At 38.7% G+C, this 20,704-nt stretch overlaps 1 protein-coding gene across 1 annotated transcript; it reads right to left on the reverse strand.

Moving 5' to 3' along the window:
• Positions 1-92: 92 nt before the first annotated feature.
• On the reverse strand, positions 93-17,139 carry LOC144630351 (MPN domain-containing protein-like). The gene is made up of 13 exons (XM_078488710.1): positions 16,888-17,139; positions 14,157-14,303; positions 13,547-13,612; positions 12,017-12,348; positions 9,660-9,784; positions 8,396-8,498; positions 6,248-6,344; positions 6,056-6,128; positions 4,289-4,365; positions 2,295-2,463; positions 1,746-1,909; positions 1,037-1,129; positions 93-255 (listed from the first exon to the last, which is right to left on the reverse strand). Exons 1-13 carry the CDS (start codon positions 17,116-17,118, stop codon positions 178-180), a joined length of 1,755 nt encoding a protein of 584 aa, XP_078344836.1. The 5' UTR covers positions 17,119-17,139; the 3' UTR covers positions 93-177.
• Between the last annotated feature and the right edge of the window lie 3,565 nt (positions 17,140-20,704).

Genomic DNA, 20,704 nt, shown 5'->3' on the forward strand with positions numbered 1-20,704 from the left:
GTCAATACAACCAGTAAAACAAACAAAAATCATAATGTAAATGTATTTTAATTATTTATTTTGCCTAAAAATGCTACTTGTGCTTAGAAAACAACTAACTGGGCAAATAAGTTAATATTATACAGTATACAAAATGGACACAGAATGGTGCTAAAATACAATTTTGTAAAAGTACTTTTAGGTTAGGAGTGTGTTGATAAATTCTAGAAACCTTCCATCTGTTTGGTCTGTTGGGAATTTCTTTATCAGTGAAGACTGTAAAATTAAAACCAAAAAATATTTGTCAATTATCAAGAAAACAGTGAATAAAATATTGCAAACACTCAACATTGTTCCAGAAAATATCATACCCCCCCACAAAACAAAGGTAGCCTCCAACAGAGATGTTTAGGTCATGCACAACACAACCCTTCTTCCCATTAGCTTGGAGAAACTTTGCATGACAACGGAACCCCCTGTCCCCTCCTCCCCCCCTGAAAAAAAGGGGCAGAGGAGACTTAGGGCCTCCCAACATGAGAGCCGAGATGAGTTTCGTCCTGAGATGAATTTTATCTCACGAGTTGAATTCATCTCGCCCATGCTTACACTACATTGCATTTCATCCCAGGAAGACTGTTAACAAGGCGTTTGACATCACGTTTCATCCCGGGATGACATTATGTAGACAGCAACAAGAAAATGACCAGACACTCTAATGTAAAGAAGCCCTTAGATTTTGTGAAATGCTCATAAAATGTCAACTATGAATTCATGGCATCAGTTGCTTAGCAACTTTGAGAACTAAACTATGGGCTCATAGAGTGGAATTCACCATCAGCTGTTACATTAATTTCCCCATACTGAGTATTAGGCAAGTTGAAAGAACATAATGTACAGTGGAAGTCTGATTTCTCAAACCTCCAGTGGAAACAAAAATTGGTTTGAGAAATTGGGGGTAATCTGAGGGAAACGACCTTTGGTTCAAGTTATTAGGAGATATGAGAAATTAGGATACTACTATGAAGTCCACAATGGACTCGCCATTAATCTGTGTTACCTTCACTTTATCAAGGTATGTTTGGCTGCCATGCCAAGGGTTGCTAAAGTTGATAGTGTCTGGACTACCTTTGTAAAAACTCCACATCCATCTCTGAGAAATAGAAAAAAAAGTTGCACTTTTACTAACATTGTACATTGAAGGGCCAAGCTTCTCTGTCCTTATCAGGTAGATTCTGTAATTCATGCAGTGTGTATATTTACACCTGTATGGCTTCAAAATCTAATCATTTTCTGATCCCAGAGCCCTCCTCCCTGTCACAGACCAGAGTAGAAGCAGAGAGTTCTGGAACAAGACCAATGTGAAAACATGATAATCTTGAGGATAAACAAGCTGAAACAGTCTTATTTTGACATACGAGTTAACATGTAATGTGATAGTAAATGTAGTTCTAGTTAGTCTACAATTTGACTGTTTTAACAACGAGCTAAAAGTCATGTCATAGTTTTCATGGTCTCACCACTTGTTTTTGTCTCCTCTATTAATTTTCCCTTGTGACAGCAAAACTGCCAGCTATGCAGGCTTAACATGACACTGCAGTATTTTCTGAGAAATTTTTTCATGGTATTGCAGAATTTTCTTAAATTTTAAGCAGCTATTAATGTACTGTTCAGTATCCCCCAATGTCCCCCTCCACTAGGTCTAAAAGTCATACTCTTTAACATATACTCCTACTAAGTTTGTTCTGGAGATTCATAATCATGCTTACCAGTTCATTAAGAAGATCCTGGGTGAGAAATTGGTCTTGATGTAGGGTTGTATTAATCAGCATAGGAATGCCTAGCTTATGAGCTTGACTGCTGTCTGATGACGCTTGAACCCAGAAGGCACGTATAACTGATTCTTTTGTTGGCCTGTAAGTGTCATAGGGAGCTGATACAAAGAAAGAAAAAAAAGCATTTATTTTGTATTTTTTATTATGCACGGGTACAAATCAGGGCTGTCAAAAAGTTTTTAAACAGCTGTTACATTAAAGTTATTACCAATAGCATTTCGCTCTGCATGCAAGTGTAATGCAACTCACTTACAGCCCTTAATGACAGCCCTCAGAATGACCAGGAAACTAGGATAAATCTGACCCATACCATTGGAGCTTATCCCAGTTTCCGTAGCATGAAGTGACTTGGAGTATTGCTACAGCCCCTGGATGGGATGTTAAACCATCTCAGGGGTACCCGCTGAGTGTCAGGATTGTACTCTACATGTAAAGTCCCCCAATATACCCTTGGGACACTTTACAAACCCCTGAAGTACTTACATACTATAATGCCCAGACAGGGCCCATAGGGTGCATTTTCCTGCTGCAAGATGCTCTGATATTTGAGCTGATTCTGAATATCTTGGACTGATGGATCAGGTTGGTAAGATGGGTGGCTGTGGTACCAACCCACAAGAATGAGGCCTCGCTGGGCAATAGCATTCCGTACCTGCCATCATCATCATCATCATCATCAACAACAAATGGGTAACAAAACATTAGAAATCAAGCTGACAAACTTTTAAGCTTAGATGACATGCTATTCAAAACTTGTTGCATACAGTCGAAGCTCTCGTAAGCGGACACCCTTGGGACCCAAAAAAGTGTCTGTAACTGGAGCTGGCTGCTTACGAGAATGGTTCTCGTAAGCGACCACTAGAGGTGTAGGGGATAGATGGCCGCTTACGGTAGCTTGCCCAGCTAACAATAACCAGACGGACATGGACGATGACAAAACAGACACTGAAATGTGGTACTGTTGTTACTGTAAAATCATTGTGATGAACGGTGATGTGAAATTGATTGATAAAAAACAAGATACAGTGGTTGTTAATAGGATTTTCTTTGGGGTGTCCGCTTACGGGAGCTTAAAAACAAAGAAAAAGTCTAAGTCGTAATCTCTGAAAGTGTCCGCGGCCGCTTACGGGAATGTCCGCTTACGAGAATGTAAAAATACAGAGTTTGTATGGGAGTTAAAACGGGGTTTCAAACAAGGCGGCCGTAAGTAGAGTTGTCTGCTTACGAGAGTGTCCGTTAAGAGAGCTTTGACTGTTATTAAAAAATTTTTGGAACTGTTCATTGGCAGATATCTCACATGTATGCACTGTTATTAGGTGTTACACTAGATAACAGGCTCAAGTTTGATGCCCACATTGCGGATATTTGTCGTAAAGTAGGAGGACAAGTGAATGCCCTGAATAGGCTAAAAAATATTTTATCTTGTAAGACCAAAGAAGCACTCTACTGCACCTTTATTTTCCCTTATTTTACTTATTGCAGCCAAGTCTGGCACCATTGCGGGACCAGAAACGCTAACAAGCTAGAAAAAGTTAACGAGCGTGCACTTAGATTAATTTATAAACTAGATAATTCTACATCTTATCATACTTTGTTAGTGGATAGGTCTTAACAACACTTTAGAAACCCGTAGGATTCAGGACATGTTAATTACCGTAAACAGTAAATAAATAAATGCGATTGTTGTTTTCAGGGTAGAGCGCCGGCAAAAATTGAACGTCTTATAAATGTCAGAAGGAGTAATTACAATCTGTGAGGTGTAAATGTCTTGTCCCTACATGTACCTAAAGTGAATAGCACCAAAATGGCCTTAAACGTTTTAGTTATTATGTCGCAAATTAATGGAACGCACCTCCCGAGAACTTACGCAGCCAAGCTGGAACTAAGGATTTTATATGCAGCGTTCGAAATTTAACGTTTTAAATTGTAAGTTTTATTTTTTTGGGCTTTTTACAGCGATGTCAATCAATTAAGGAATATTTTTATAGTAGTTAGCATTTTTATATTGTATATTTTAATTAATTTAGATTTTAAGTTTTAATGCGTGGAATAACTGTAAACTAGCTGTAAAGCTAATAATTATCTACAGCTATCATGCATGCAGTGACTGATGTTGAATTTTGAAAGATGGCTAACAACAATCACGTTGATTTATGAATGTCAAGTGTTCAACAGAATAAGACCATGTTTGACTCTTCAATTCAATAACATGCAACATGCCAGAATTAATAAAATAACAAATCATTCAGCAATTTGCCATATGAAGCCTTTAGATAGTATTTTTTTTTTCAATATTATTTTGTTGATTGTCATCATAACTACATGTACAGTGATTGATGGCAGCAAAAAATGCAATTATTACAAACTAGTTGGGTTTTGAACTTCGAATTCTGAGTGTGCATGTCACTGAAAGGTGTGCAGTAAATTAATATTTTGTGACGGGATAATAACTGTAATGAAAGGTCATCATTAGATACCTCCTCCTCTACTTTTGGTGCATTTTCTTTGTCAGCAAATCGGCAGCGACATGGGAAAGCCTGCACGACCTTCATATCTAAACAGGAAAATAAATTATGATATAGAGTCAGTGCATAAGACAACTTTACATAGTATTGTTTCTGTGGAAAGGTTGGATGGGAAATACTTTTGGACCAAGCATGATGAGGTCTATAAAGTCATGAGACCAACCTTGCGTACCAGAAGTTTAATTTATTTCCTACAGTACATAATTGACATCATAAAATCACAATTAATGCTTGTTTAAAATCACGCAATGGACACTGCTCACAAACAAAAGAATTAAGTTGAAGTTCAGGGGAAAAATTTGACATTTCTTTCGTTTTATTCCCCTCAACCTCAACCTCACTCAGGACTTTGTTTGGGATAAGTGACCCAGAGTATAATTTGAAACTAGCATATAACTGTATAAGCCACCTGTGGGCTAGTTATACAATGGTAACATAGGTTCATCTTGCGGCTAACAGACAAATACATTTTATGCAAATTTCAAACATGATTATTAAAGTAACTTGAATTTGCTTTGGTTTTGCATTACTATGCTTAGTGATTGGTTTAGAAAACTCGTGCGACTCTCTCATCCAATCAGAAGAAAAACTAAAACCAATCCTGACTCTCCCACAAGTGTTTTCCTGCGCTTTGCACCAGCTATGTGTACTTGCTTCCAATTTTGATTGGTTCACTGGATTGTCTGTTTCCTTTGTGATTGACCAAAATGATTCCTTTGGTTTTGGTTTTACAGTTGATTCAGAATGAACGTTAAACAGTCTCAGTTGTCGCATTCATTGTCACACTTGATTGATTACGTTGCGAGGCAAAATGACAGACGTTGTTAGGGGGGAATGACAATGTTCTGTCTGGGAATACCTCTTCTAGTAATACCTCTTCTAGAATACCTCTTCTAGTAATAGTCGCTGGACAAGTGACAACCTGCTTTTTCCCAGACAGAATGTTGTCATGCCCACCTAGCAACATCTGTAATTTTGCCTCGCAACGCAATCAATCACCAGTGACAACGAATGTGACAGCTGGGACCATTAAACGCCCAACCTGAATCTGCTGTACGACATTCAATTAAAAATCGCTCTTAGTGCATCAGATTCTTAATTGAAAAATGTTGCTGGCCCATTTCTCTCATTCCTTGAAACGAGAAATATACTATGATTAGGCATGTGAAAACCTGTTTTTATAATATAGCTCTGACTGCTTTGAGAATTATATATGTTGTGGTTTAATTTTTTCTTTGGTTTAAAAATTTTCAAACCAGTTTGATTTTTATTTCCTTTTGTTTCAGATTATGATAATGAATGTGAGACAATGGAAAATAAAAATCAAACTGGTTTGAAAAATTTTAAACCAAATATAAAATTGAACCACAACATATACTAAGATCCTAAAATGTAGTTTGTATGCTAAATTTTTGCCTTACCACCTTTTTTTCTGCTTTTTTTTTTTTTTTTTTTTTTGTTCCATGACAAGATTGCAATTAGGTGTATTATGTGAACAGGTTGTAAGACTCCTTCCCTCCACCCTGGTTACCTGTACAACCTCCCCCCCCCAAACTTTCCTCACTGACTTACTATCCATGTATGTCCTCATGAAATAATGCACTCCAAAACAACAGACATATGAACTTTAAAGTTTGCAGGCAAAGTGCAGATCTAAGCATTTAACCAATAGTTTTCTTTACAATACATGTATATCAACTGGCCTGTCACTTCACTTACGGTGTGTTTGTGGATCAAATTGCCCTGCCAGATATCCCACAACTTCACTTGATGTTAAATGGCAATGATAATCCTAGAAAATACAATTATGCACTCGTCTGATTATCAACCAGTTTATAGCTGAATGCATTATAAATTTGCAGCTCATAAACACAAACAATTTTTCACAAATTCTCTAAAGCTGACACCCACCATGAGCAGAAGACAGTTTGTTGAAATGTCCACAGAAAACGGCTGCATTTTTCCCATGGCACTGAAGTTTACAAGTTCAACCAAAGTATGCGGATCACTATGACACAAACAATAATTATATTAAAATTTTTCACTGTTTTCCGGGATCTTTTCCGAGGTTAAGAATATTTAAAATCGACGTTTCGATCAGTTTCACTGATCTTCTTCAGGCTGTTGTTAAAAATGACAATATGGCGGATTGTTTCTCATGTTCAGCTTGGTAACCACACCAATAAATCGTGACTATTATACGACGTATGTGAAAAAAGTGCGGGAAAATGTAACGAGGCCTGTCAAGTAATTTTACATTTGTGATACTTCACTGACTATTACAGTCTCCCTCACGATCGAAGAAGGAGTTCAGGATTGGTTTCCACGTTTCAACATGGTCAAAACTGTTAAGCACTTTCATTCCGCGGTGCTTCTGTCGCAGTGATTCAATTCCTTCGAGAACTTTCCTTTGTCTCAACCCTCTCTCTGTTGCTACGATTTTTGCGTTTGTCCAGTCAATACTTCTTTGGCACTCAATAGTGTGTCGTGCCAGGCCTCCATCTTCTTTGCTTATTCGTCTTTCGGCCGATAGAGTGTTTCCTTTTTGAAGGTCTTCATTTGTTAATCTGACTTTGTCCATGTGTTCTTTCTTTCGTGTTTGTAACAGGCGCCATGTTTCTCCTACATACACTGAATTTTGGCAGGTACACGGAATCTTATACACAACACATTTCTGCCTTTCACCAAGCGGCTCTTGACATGTACGTTTAATCTCTTTGATCTTTCTTCCAGGCTTGAAAGCAACTCGAAAAGAGTGTCGGTTAGCAGTTCTCCTGAACCGCTCAGACAACCCTTTTAAATATGGTATGGTCACGGCTCCACGACTTTCCTGTTCTTCCTGTTCTTTCTTGTCTGTCTGTTGATGTCTTTGCTCCATAAACCTTCTCACGGTCTCTCTGGGATACCCATTCGGTCTCTCTGGGATACCCATTCGCATTCAGACAAGAAAGAACAGGAAGAACAGGAAAGTCGTGGAGCCGTGACCATACCATATTTAAAAGGGTTGTCTGAGCAGTTCAGGAGAACTGCTAACCGGCACTCTTTTCGAGTTGCTTTCAAGCCTGGAAGAAAAATCAAAGAGATTAAACGTACATGTCAAGAGCCGCTTGGTGAAAGGCGGAAATGTGTTGTGTATAAGATTCCGTGTACCTGCCAAAATTCAGTGTATGTAGGAGAAACATGGCGCCTGTTACAAACACGAAAGAAAGAACACATGGACAAAGTCAGATTAACAAATGAAGACCTTCAAAAAGGAAACACTCTATCGGCCGAAAGACGAATAAGCAAAGAAGATGGAGGCCTGGCACGACACACTATTGAGTGCCAAAGAAGTATTGACTGGACAAACGCAAAAATCGTAGTGACTTGTGTTTTCAACTCTCTTCTTGGTGTTTAACCCATTGACTCCCGGAGATTTTGGAAAAAGGCCCAATTTTTTGGACATCTTCAACATTTTCTGGTCAATTATGAGCTAAATAAGCTCCAACCTACTCAAAACGTCACTTGCAGCATGGAGGCATGCGTTTCTTTCCACAAGCATCGCGTTTTATGACTTTTTTGCTCGGGCATGTACAAAAGGCAAAGTTTTTGGGTTAGAAAGTGCCCTGCCACTTAGGCTTTTTGTTTTTCATTTTTTTTCTTGCTTTTCCTTTTTCTTTCTTTCTTATCTCTTTGCTGCAGTTGTTGGCCTTCCACTGGGCTTGCTTGCAGTTCAAGGATTTCCGAGAAAGCACCATCTAAACAGGAAATATTCGCCATCGAGGAGCCAAGGGTGGTTGAGGCAAATTCTCCTATGAGTTTTTCACTCAAATTTCTAAGCATTTTTGTGGGTATTTCAAGTTCAATTGACCCAATCACTCTTATCTGGGCATCATTAGAAAGAACTAAAAAAGCAAACTTTACGTTTACTTAATAAATACATTAATCATGACAAGTGTGCACATGTTTAAAATTATGTTTCAAAAACTAATGCAAGTTACAGTTATGATGCAAATTTATATTTCCTAGCATGCTACTCAAGAATTAAGTTTTTTGACCTAGCCGCAACAATTTTCTCACCTGTCAGGAGTTAACATTGTGTACTTGATTGATTGTCGCATCCTGATGGACGATCGCTTCCTGCTTCCTGAACCAGATGGAGACAACATGGGACTTGGTATCTCTGCAAACAAACAGCAAAGAGGAACCAATGTTTACCATTGTGATGGGTGCAAAACATCAATAATTATTATTATATTCGCAAGTGCATGTACATGTCTACATGAGGCGCACTGGCCTAATGGTGCACATGCAGGACTCCAACTTGAGCGAACCAAGTTAGAGCCCTGGCCAGGGTCACTGTGTTGTGTCGCTTGGATAAGACTTTTCACTCTCGAGCCTCTCTCCACTCAGGGGTATAACGGGTACCAGAGAATTAATTGCTGGGGTAACCCTGCAACGGAGGGCTTCCCATTTAGGGGGAGTAGAAATACTCCTAGTCGCTTCATGCTAAGGACATTGGAGATAAACTCCAGTCTGATGGACCACTAGGCCTGAATGCAGACTTTATCTTAATTACCAAACATGCATACCATACAATGCGTAATACCGTATGTACCAAAAGGAAAATATTAAATCGATTTAGCCAAGCCTAAAACCGGAGCTCCCAATTTACTGACCAATAACAGAAAAAATATAGCACTTGAGCCCGCAATCCAATGTAAACCATTATTTGGTCAGCGGCAAGCTTCAAAAAAAACATGCGACCTCGATGAGTTCTATATGTGAGCCCACGATATGGTCATGTGATACTGGTCAGCGGATACCTTGTTTTGACAGCTGTCAATTGACCATGACATGATGTCCAATATCAAAGATGTAAGCTGGCGTTAACCATAACCTTAAACCGATTTCTGGAGTATGGCCGCCATGTTGGGGCAACTTCGTCGTCGTTGCACGTGCCCGCGAGCCATGTCGCTAGCCATGATGACCATGAAAAACCAAAAGCATGGGTCCGTTAATTTTCTATGGGTATGGGGCTCTGCTCTGCGGCTACAAAACAATAAGCTCTACAGCATAGGCTTATAATCTGAAAAGTCATATTTTTCTTTCAATTGACAGCTATAACTAAATAATTATATGCGTATGTGCAGCTTTTATTTGGAAGATATAATAATTTTTACCCGGTACTTCTGAAAGGATTTTTGCATCTGAGAATTAGGGGACTTATTTTCTAAGTTTATGGCAAAGGAATAAACAAGCGATAATACTGAAAATTAAAAGTACTTGAGGTTAAAAAAAAAAAGAAAAAACAGGCTACCATAAAAAGGCAAGGCTGACTTACCAACTGGGCTTCTAAGGGAACTTGATGAAGACTTTGATGAAGAGGAGGAAGTTAATGCAGTTGGCGAGAAGGGTGAAGGTGATTTTACTGGTGGTGGATGAATGTAGCCAATGTTTGGCTTCCTCCTGTGGCGTTAACAACAACCAAAAGACCATAATTAATTTCCATTCAGCTCATTGAACATTGTACATCTGGGTTAATGTTAATTTATGACCATTTAAATAGGCCTTAAACCTATCATCATTTTATAATTTAACCACAAAATATACCTGGTAAGTTTTATGGTCCACCTCTCAACCCCCCCCCCCCCCCCCACACACACACACACACACACACACACACACATCCCTCAAACATATATTAGAGAGTTTGGAACATACCGGTTTATTTACCGTAATGATTCGATTTAGCGCCCGGGGCGCTTATTTACTTTTGGCACCTCAAGGGAGGGCGCTTATTCGAGACAGGGCGCTTATTCGGGACAGGGCGCTTATTTAATTTTTTGAGAAACAACCAAATGTTCAAAAGAAAATTTAAATTAATATTAAACTACCTAACAAAAACAGAAACTGCAACAGTAACAAATCGTTGAAAGTTCAGTTACTTTTAGAAAGAATTGTTCATTTTAGCAGTAAATATATACCTGTACGGTACGGTGAATGTTCATAAGTTTATCTTTTTGACGTCAATGACTTCAGTAGGGACAGTTATCCAAAATAGGGGCGCTTATTAGAATAGGGGCGCTTATAAGAATGGGGACGCTTATTAGAATGGGGGCGCTTATTGGAATAGGGGCGCTTATTGACAAAAACACAGTCTAAGGAGGGCGCTTATTCGGAAGGGGGCGCTTATTGGAAGGAGGGCGCTAAATCGAATCATTACGGTAAGTGTAGTATGATATGAGATGTACCTTTTTAATGAAGCCTTTAAATTTAAATCAGTTAACTTGATTTTTCTGTTGTCTTATTGATTCAATCCTCTAAGAAACATGGCCTTTAAGTACTTTTTTTAGGCTTTTTTTATCCTTTGCAGTTTTTTAATGTCTTTTTTGTGGCAAGGAGCCCAAAAGTATTACTGTCCTAAACACATATAGGGTAGGTAGCTGCAACGTTAACTTCGCTTGTAGCTTCCTCTCTTAATTGATCGGCCACCCCCACTTTTTTCGGGATATATAACCTTTTATAATAAATCTCTCCCGACTGACAAAAAATGAGCCAAATTTGAATGTTGGAAGTATGACATTTTTTTTTATTTTCTCTTCTCGCGCGCAATCAAATCAGTCACATTTTGCAGTCTTGAATGTTCGCAAATGCAGTTCTTAAAGACAAGATTTACATGTACCTTAAGCGACCTCAATAGCGAAATATTTTTGTTCAATAGACCCACTTGAATAAGCTCCGATAAAGAAAGTTGGCCTGCATCAATTCATTTAAAATATTTTGTCGCCAGAAGTCGCTGAGGTCATATCGAGTGACGAAGTCAAAAAAAAAAATTTAGTCAATATAGCTTCCTCTCTTAATTGATCGGCCACCCCCACTTTTTTCGGGATATATAACCTTTTATAATAAATCTCTCCCGACTGACAAAAAATGAGCCAAATTTGAATGTTGGAAGTATGTTTTTTTTTTTATTTTCTCTTCTCGCGCGCAATCAAATCAGTCACATTTTGCAGTCTTGAATGTTCGCAAATGCAGTTCTTAGAGACAAGATTTACATGTACCTTAAGCGACCTCAATAGCGAAATATTTTTGTTCAATAGACCCACTTGAATAAGCTCGGATAAAGAAAGTTGGCCTGCATCAATTCATTTAAAATATTTTGTCGCCAGAAGTCGCTGAGGTCATATCGAGTGACGAAGTCAAATTTATCCAAATATTAAGCGCCTTCTTTCAGATATCGTATCTCGGAAACGAATTTAGTGACCCCCATTTTTTTGACATAAGTAACTCGTAAACTAGCAGTGGTGAAAGTTTAAGAAAAATGGCAATGTTAGAAGATTTTCGCGCGAACGTCCTTAAGACACATTTTTACTTTTGTGCAGTAATTTTCCATTTAGAAACCAAGACACTTTCCAGACACCACCTTCTTCTGAATGGAATAATTTAAAAATCTGCCAAAAACTGATTCTAAATACATGTAACTTTAAGTGATCACACTAGCACTTTTAGCCTCCCTCCTGTAAAGTGCCATGAACAACTAGCAGAATATAGTGCAGCTATATAAATGATGATGATGATGATGATGATGATGATGATGATAACAAGGACAATGATGATGACAATGATGAAGATGATGGTGGATATGATAGTTATTGTTTTGTGAAATAATAAGCCATGCAATGCTCGTTATTATCTTACCCTCGTCCTGATGGTGTTGTTTGTGAATGTGGTGCTTTGGTTGTAGGTTTCATGTTTGTTGACCAAGTACCACCAGATGCGCCAGATGCTGAAGCCTTATGTGTGGTGTGCTTTGAATGTGCAGTTGGCTGTGAGACTGCCGAGATTGGGGAATGCAAACTGGTTGATGATGACAATGATGATGTTGATGAGGACAGGCTGTGTGCATCACCATGACTACTGGATGGTTTACTTGATGGCACTTTGTGTGACGATGTAGGCATTGGCTGGGAGGTGGGGTCGGCTGATACTTTACGGGAAGATGTTGGTGTCTCAACATGGCTAGATGATGCCTGTTAAGGAATGAGACAACATTTGAACTTACTGCCAAAAGGTGAGCTTGGGAAAGGTGCCTTATAGGTAGGTCAGGAAATGCAAGATTTTAGCAAAGAAATTTGTAACCCTCTTTAACAAGCAATAGGAAAAGGCTGCTAAATCTGAAAATGACCAGGCTTGTTACTTTCAGAAAATTAATTTACTACAGTGGAACCCCGATATAACGATATGGCAAGGGAGCAGTAAAATTATATCGTTATATCGAGGAATTGTTATATCGAAACTCCCGATATAACGATATGGCCAAAAATAAACCGAAAATGTCGTTATATTGTGGTAAACCTAACATATATTGTGTTACTGGATAAAGAGGCTTTGAATACAGTATCACTTTCGTACATCGTCGTACAAAGCTGTTGTCAGAAACGTTAGAAATTTCTCGACTACTGTTATGCCATTGGATTAAATTCAATGTTTTGCTTAAATTGTGACTGTGAACTGATAATATCGCTATATCGGGGAAGATTTTACGTTCGGTCCGCTTAATTTTCATCGTTATATCGGGATTATCGTTATTATCGAAGATCATTATATCGGGGTTCTGTCCCATACATTTCACTGTAACTTTTGCCGGGACATAGAATATTCATTGTTATACCAGGAATATTGTTATATCGAGGATCGTTATATCGGGGTTCCACTGTACAGTAGTGTGACAATGCAATCCATTCCTCCTCCTCCTCCAAGAAATTTTGCCAAGTCAAAATGGTATTGTGAAATGTGACTAATATAAGTTGACAGCAGGAGAAGAATTTGGGATCTTGCATGCAGTTGTATGTGATAGCTAATGGACCTGGGGGGGGGGGGACTGACATATGAAAGTGACGGGATCGATGCTCGTCGTCTCGCTTAGGGGTGTAAATTTCGGATTTTTGGTCTTGCTTAGGGTGTTCCAGGCAAAATGCCAATATTTTTAGCCATAATGGTCTCATTTAGGGTTACACACAAAGAAATATAAAAATATAAATTCTATTCTTAGTTTTTTGGTATCTTTTAGGGGTCAACAAAAGGTTTCAAGCCACACCCAGATTGGTCTCTTTTAGAGGTTCTTTTTAAAATTTCGGATGAGCATCCCCGTCTGTTTTATATAGGAGTCCCCTCCCTCCCCCGGGCTAATGGATCAGCACATAAATTATATTATAAATATATACTTACAGTTGGATTTTGTTTCCGAAACCAAGTTGTCTTAAACTGGTCCAGTTTTTTACCCTTGTACTTCACCTTTAGAGAGGATACAAAATAATTAAAGGAATTAACCCTTAGCTCGGATGAAAAGGAAATCCCCATCCCACCCCTAATGGTAAAAGGTGAGGTTAACACCTTTTAGCAGTTAAACTCTAAAAGCATGGCTTAAAACTTCTTTTATTAATTAAATTTCCAAAAACCTTTATCCTTTTAGTGTGAAATTATTATTTTGGTGTCATTCAATGTTTATTGGTAAGATGAAAATTTATTAACAAATGAATTGTCATAAGCAGAACTCTAGGCCATTGCTGCTTTTGGTCTTGACTCACACAAAAATCAAAGTTTTATGTGACTCAAGGCCCTGCCTTTTCAAAGGTTTCCCTATGTTGTGATAGGCCTTTCATTCCAAAACCAGGTTTACTCAGCAGTCAAGCTGCCAAGCCTAGTTCTAAGCTCTCAGCTCTTTGAGGTTCTTGCTATTTTTAAGTCATGGACTTGGGAAGTAAGCCACACTGTAGAATACAGTTTGTAAAATTGATCAATGCTTATGCAGCATGCATACATTTTAAAAGACACTTACAGATGCCCATCCACAGCCTGATTTCTTGGAAGGATTTACCAGCCTTTTGCAGTATATAGCCCAAGCAGATGGCGAGTTAAACACTTGGTTAGCCTCTGGCCATTTGATTCTTCCATCAGGCTGAAGATCAGCAACAAATTTTTGACCCTGAAACATAAGGTACAGTGACATGTAATTAAGTACATGTATCTCCCATCAGGGCCGTAGGCAGGGGGGGGGGGTGCAATGGGTGCATCCACACCCACCCATGAGCCACAAAGGACTGCCTAATCGGGGAGTGAGGGTTAAAATGACTCTCAAAATGCAGGAAATGTGGACTTGAACAACTTGACCCTCCAGACTCCCCAATACGCTCATGCCTCTGGTGCGCTCGCACCCACCCATGCAAGATCCTGCCTATGGCCTTGCCCATCAGAATTCTGTTTTTGAAATGCTTCTGCTATTTTTGACAATGAACTTTCTTCTCTACCGTCATTAATTTTGAATGAAAGAAAACTAAATGCTTGGCAAGTTCTGGCATGGTCTATAACAGAGAAATCCTTGTTCGATCTGTGGAAACCTTCAAGTCACCTTCAGTAATCTTCAGAAAACTTTAGGGAACCTTCAGGAATTGCAGAAGCCTTCCAGTAAACTTTGCAGACTTGAGAAATTCATGGGTGATGCTAGGTTCTTTGGAGTAATTTTACCCAGGACAAACAAAAATTAATGAAAAATTCACCTTGTCTAAGTCAATCAGAATTTCCAATGAGGTTAAATGTGATTTAGGCCAACTAAAACATGAAACAAAGCTAGCCAGCAGTTTCCCTCATTGTTATTGTGCGAGGTGGCCATGGGTTATGCACAGGGGCCTCATGTGATTTACAGCTCAGCTTCAGATGTCAAGTCAATCCGCGTTTGTTCTCGCTACCGGATAGTTCTTGCTACTTAAAGTTCACTTCCAGCCCACCTCTCCCTCTGGGCATGGTTATTATGTGGTATCTTTTGTTTCCTTTTTCTTCAGTGTGACAGTGCCTGGTGGTTGTCACTCACAGCAGGGCTCGACTTTCAGGAATAAACCTTAAGGGCCAGGTGGCGCCTAAGTTTTCAGATTTGGTCGCCAGCACAGGCACTTTAGTCGCCTGAGTAGCGGGGCGGGGGGGGGGGGGGGGCAAAATAAGTAAAAATGAACATGTTACTACTTTGCTACGTTTTGCTTGGCTGGTAAACTATAAGAGGAATAGAAAAAAATACAATTCTTATATTTATTAAGTAGAAAAAAAAGAACAATGTTGCAGGCTTCGATTCATTATTTTTCACTAATCAGCATGGGAAATACATTCACAATGGTTTGTTAATTCCCAAAACATTTTTTTAACTGTACAGAGGATCTGTATATTGACTTGTAACTTGAATATTGCAAGGCCTAGGCAAGCAATCAGAATGGATCGCCGTCTGCCCTATACCATAATATCAATTAAAGCGCGGTGCCTATTCATGTTGAAAAATTAGTGCGTTGGAAACCATAGCAAGATCATACAGAGATGGACAAGATACAGCCGTTTATTCAGTCTTTGAAAATCCTTAATCCTATCAAAATCAGGCAAATTACAGTTTTAAAATTTCTTTTATCAATAGTTTTTTTTTTCGATTCTATGAACTGCCTTTTATGCAATACTGCCCAACAAAAATTTCAATTTCACAAAAGTTTCGGGACAAACAAAAAGAGAATATTTCGTGCAGAATGTAATTTAATTAAGCGAATGTTTTCACGTCTATAAATACTGCAAGCAGTTGAATGAAAAACCGTTTTGTTTTCATCAATGAGAACCACTTTCAAATAGGTGATACATGAAAAATAACAATCAGATCATGATACAATAATTATTAAAGCGAGGTTTCATTCTTATGTCCCAACTACTTCGTTTTTGCAAGTTCAAGTTTATGCAAATTTCGTGTGAAATGTAATTTGATTACACTGTCTAGTCTTGTTTTCATGTTCATAAATGGTGAAAACAAAACTTTTTTAATGAAAGTTGTATTTTCCTAAATGAAACCCTGTTTTTAGTGATTTGAAAAATCAATTGCTGATTTAATTTTTCACTTTTTCAGAGCTATTTTTCATTGATTGAATGATGTGATTTTGCATTACTTTCTTATGTCTAGCTGGTTCATTGTATTTGTCTTTTGGCTCAAACTTTGTAAATGGCACATAACTTTTCAATGCTTGACCTGTTTTGTTTTCCTAATCATGATTGTCTGTGATTTTTACAAAGCATGTGGTCTCCATTTTGGAACTGTAAATTTTGTAAAAATTTAATTTTGAACACAGATATCACTTCCGGAATTGCTCATCAAAAGATGTAGATTTCACATGCGTTTCCCAGCGATGATTAAAATTAAACAAGCAGCTAGTAGAAGAACATTTTCAACAGCTATTATCAGTCAATAGGAAATTAAGAAAATATAAAATACCATTATACATTGTATAAATTATCTTAGTGGCCACTTTGGCGACCACACTTGAAAAGTTAGTCGCCAATGAATCAAATCTAGTCGCATTGGCGACCCCACAGGTCGCAACGTCGAGCCCTGCACAGGGTTGTCATGGATACCCAATGCATTTCCCTAGTCTGTTTCTTGGCTCCACCATCCTTTCTAGGCACTATTCCCTAAGCTCATCTTTTGTTGAGGAGTTTAACTTTATGCTATTAAAAAAAGTAACACAGCCTGTTGGCCTGGCTAAAAAGCTTACCAAGTAGTCAATAGAAAGGCACTTTTCACCGGGTTCCATCACGCCGTCATCAAGAAGCATGCCAAGAGTGACACCTCGCCCTGTTAGTACTGATCGCGGCTTTCTTCTGCCCTTTGCCTTTGTTTTATTTTCTGGTACAGCTTTGTCAACTTCATCATCGTCGTCATCAACATCGTCATCTTCTTCTTCCATCTTTTCTTCTTCATCAATGTCTTCAATATCATCTTCCATTGCCTCTGTAATACATAAAGGATATTACACGTTGGCTCAAAGATATGAATTTTATGTTCTTGTGGCAAAAACGATATCTCACTCGTTCGCTACGCCCACTTTGTGAGATATCGTTTTTGCCACAAGAACATAAAATTCATGTCTTTGAGCCAACATGTAATGTTCTTTTTATTATATAGAGACCAGATGTAGTTGATGTTGCCAATTTTTATTTCATTGTTTTCGAATAATTGAGCCAGTTTTACAAACCAGCATTCGTCTTCATAGAAAATACAAAGCACCCGTGCCCAGGATATAGAAACACTAACTGAATTCCAATCGAACAAAATACTTGTCAACTAAATAGTACGTAAGAACTGAAAACATCACTGACTATGACTTGAATCCGAATCCGATGCGGCAAAGTCTTGACGGCCGAGGGTTTTCGACTGCTTTTGTTTTCTTCTTTACGACATCTTGCACGTGTGAAATCCCTTGCAAAGAATTCCCTATAAAAATCTTGAATCATCAAGGTTTCAGTTATCGTTTTCTCGTTCTTAACTTTTTTGGAAAACTCATTCTTTTTCGTTGCTTAGTTACACAAATTAAACCTTCGTGTCAATGCTTGCTAACAACAAACAACAAACAACACAAAACCAAGTTCATTCAACAAAGTAGAAAAGGTGCGAATCGTGGCGTCAATGAGCGATATGCCAATGAGCGATATCCAAAACTTGACCTGCTGTTTTGCAGGTCCAACTTTGGATCTGTACCTGACTTGTTCCAGAAAGACCCCAGAAGCAGGTCCAGTTCAGCTCTAACAATGGTTCCATGTAAACAGAAGTCAATCCAGTTCAGTTCTGAACAGTTTCAGTCCTGTCCTGTGTAAACCTAGTCTTATAAAGCCCCAGCTAAACACGAGCAAACATTTTCGTCCAACATTGCGTTTGTCACACACAACTCGGGGTCGCTAAACGAGCAAACAATGTTTGATCAAACATCGAACCAAGAGAGCACACATAATGTTTTGGGAAATAAAATGCAGGGATGTCACGTGGATAAACGATCAAACATAATAATTTATTTTGCTAGGGAAAAAATGTTGGATAAAAATGTTAGATCTTGATCAAACATGGGAAACCATTTAAATGCATATGCAATGTTGATAGAGCCGACTAAACGGTCAATCAAGCTCTTCCAACATGATGTTGGACGAAAATGATTGATCGTTTAGCCGGGGCTAATTAGGATTTCAGGTTAGCTTACATGTGATTTCAAAATGGCGGATTGAGCCTTGTCATTGTAAAGATTATTTCCATTGCATACAAATTACCTCTTCGTTGGAATTAAGTGCTAACTACAACTAGTAGTTTAAAACTGCTTGTTACAGAGACGAATGATTTGAGATCACTGTTTGAGATGAACAGCTAAACAAAGTGCTTCAATGCAAACAATCACATCGTTCATTCAAATAAATTGCATTTGTAGGTTCGGTTTCCAGCGAGAGTGATTAAACATTTAACGTCTAAAACTATCACCAAATGTTAAAAGAAGAAATAGACTTACCCATAACAGCTTATCTAAAGTTTAGAAGCAGACCTAAGAACTTTTTTCGTGAAAACGTGCTTTTGAGCCCTTGATGTGACAGTCTCGTAAGGCGTCGCATCTTCGGAAGAACAATCGTGTAATCTTCGCAATTCTTCGACTCGTCGCGCCAAGGCGACCACTTGCGTGACAACTTAGCCACCACGCTTCGCAACAAGTAACGCAACGCTCTGGTTTACTTTGCGTCGGAAAGAATGCAAGAAAATCTATATAATAGCCAGGGCAACTACCCACTAACAACAAGGGTGCAATTTTGTAGTGGATTATATTACACTGCAAATAGAGTGATTTTCACTTGAGTGTCGAAAGCAATACGTGTTTGCTTTGGTTTTGTTTTGTTTGCATACTACGCCCATCCTCGGAGACCCAGTGGCAGTTAGTGGGAGCGAAGAAAAGTCTACACGGGCGAAGAAAAAAACACCTCGGCGTAGAAAAGTCAAGAACTAATCAAGTAACTGCCCCTGGGTCTCCGAGGATGTACTACGCTGTTGTTATTGTTGTTGTTGTTGTTGCTTATCAACCTCGTTTCCAGGGTCTAGTCTGCTTTCAAAGTACCCTGGGGACGAGGTTGCCAACTTCTCAACCAATTAAAAGTACAGTAGAACCCCGGTAACTCGAACTCGGATAACTCGAACAACCCCGCTAACTCGAACAAACTACCATTTCCCTTGGATTTGACCTCATTTTTCAGTCATTTTTACTCGGTTAACTCGAACTCGGATAACTCGAAAACCCCGCTAACTCGAACTAAATTTCGTTTCCCTTGATCAAAATTTGGATCAAATTTACCCCGATAACTCGAATTTCGGTTCTTGCAACTCGCCACTTATGCCCATTGATTAGTGCAACGAACAGATCACGTATTTGACAGCCATTTTCCTCTGGTATCATAAGAATTTATGATCGTGTTAGAGTTTCTGACGAGATAAGTTTAATTTGCACTGTACTGTACACTGAAGTGCTGAAAAATCAGTAAACTATCAATTATTAACTTGGCAAATTAAATATTCAATCGACCCCGATAACTCGAAACCCCGCTAACTCGAACTGTTTTTCGTTTCCCTTCAGAGTTCGAGTTACCGGGGTTCTACTGTAAAACCAAAACAAATCGTAACTCGCACACACGCACGTTTTCCCGCGCTTCATGTCGGCTACATATATTTCCTTCGATGAGTTTTGATTGTTTTACTTGATTGTCTGTGTCCTTCCTTTGTGATTTGCCAGAATAACTGAATTGATTTTGGTTTTACGGCAATCAGCCGAAAATCGCTGTCAGTTGACAAATTATATGGACATGTGAAAATCAAAAGGCTTTCTTGGTGGCCTATTTTAACGTGGATAATGGAGCTTAAAAAGGGAAGAAATTTTGCGTTCAAAAATGCGTGGGTTATAAAAATGATGTTACGTTTAATAATACTTCGTAAGAGAACTCTCTAAACACAGCAATACGAAACGCAAAACAAGTCGCACAGTCATAAAATGAACATCATGAGTCTCTAAGAATACTATAAAGACAGTATTATAAACCAACCCGGGCTTATAATGGGGTCGAAGGGGGGGGGGGGGGCTTACTATCGCAGGGGTTTTTTTGTGTCTGAAACGCGCGTGAGGGGGGGGGGAGGGAGGACTTGTCTTCGCAGGGGCGGGGAAGCTTTTTAACGGACTTTCATGATATTCTAACCCTCTGGAGCTGAAGTAAAAAAAGTTTTCAGTTTCTCACTCTTTTTCCGACTGGGAGAATTTAACGTGAAAAACACCTTTGATAGCCTGCTGCTGTTTCAAACGGAGTTCTGGTTGGAAACCGATTAAATGATGTGTTTGATTTGTTTGAAGGTAAACATAGGTTGCTCGAAATTTCCCAAAAAAGTTGTTCGAAAGTTGCTCCGAAAAATACAAAAAGCTAACATTCCTATTTATAAACAAAATTTCTCCAAATATATAAAGCCAAAATTTGCTGAATTACAAGGATTTCTTTCACTGAGAAAAACTGTGAAGATATAGA

Source organism: Oculina patagonica, chromosome 11, assembly GCF_052425735.1.
Source record: "Oculina patagonica isolate OP01 chromosome 11, crgOcupat, whole genome shotgun sequence".
In the NCBI taxonomy this organism is placed as follows: domain Eukaryota; kingdom Metazoa; phylum Cnidaria; class Anthozoa; order Scleractinia; family Oculinidae; genus Oculina; species Oculina patagonica.

Excerpts from the sequence above, each read along its gene's own strand:
- LOC144630351 (XM_078488710.1), bottom strand. The coding sequence starts at position 17,118 with ATGGAAGATGATATTGAAGACATTGATGAAGAAGAAAAGATGGAAGAA. Across the intron at positions 2,464-4,288 it reads CACCAAAAGTAGAGGAGGAG|GTACGGAATGCTATTGCCCA; the intron begins GTATCTAATGAT and ends TGATGATGGCAG. Across the intron at positions 256-1,036 it reads CATACCTTGATAAAGTGAAG|TCTTCACTGATAAAGAAATT; the intron begins GTAACACAGATT and ends TTAATTTTACAG.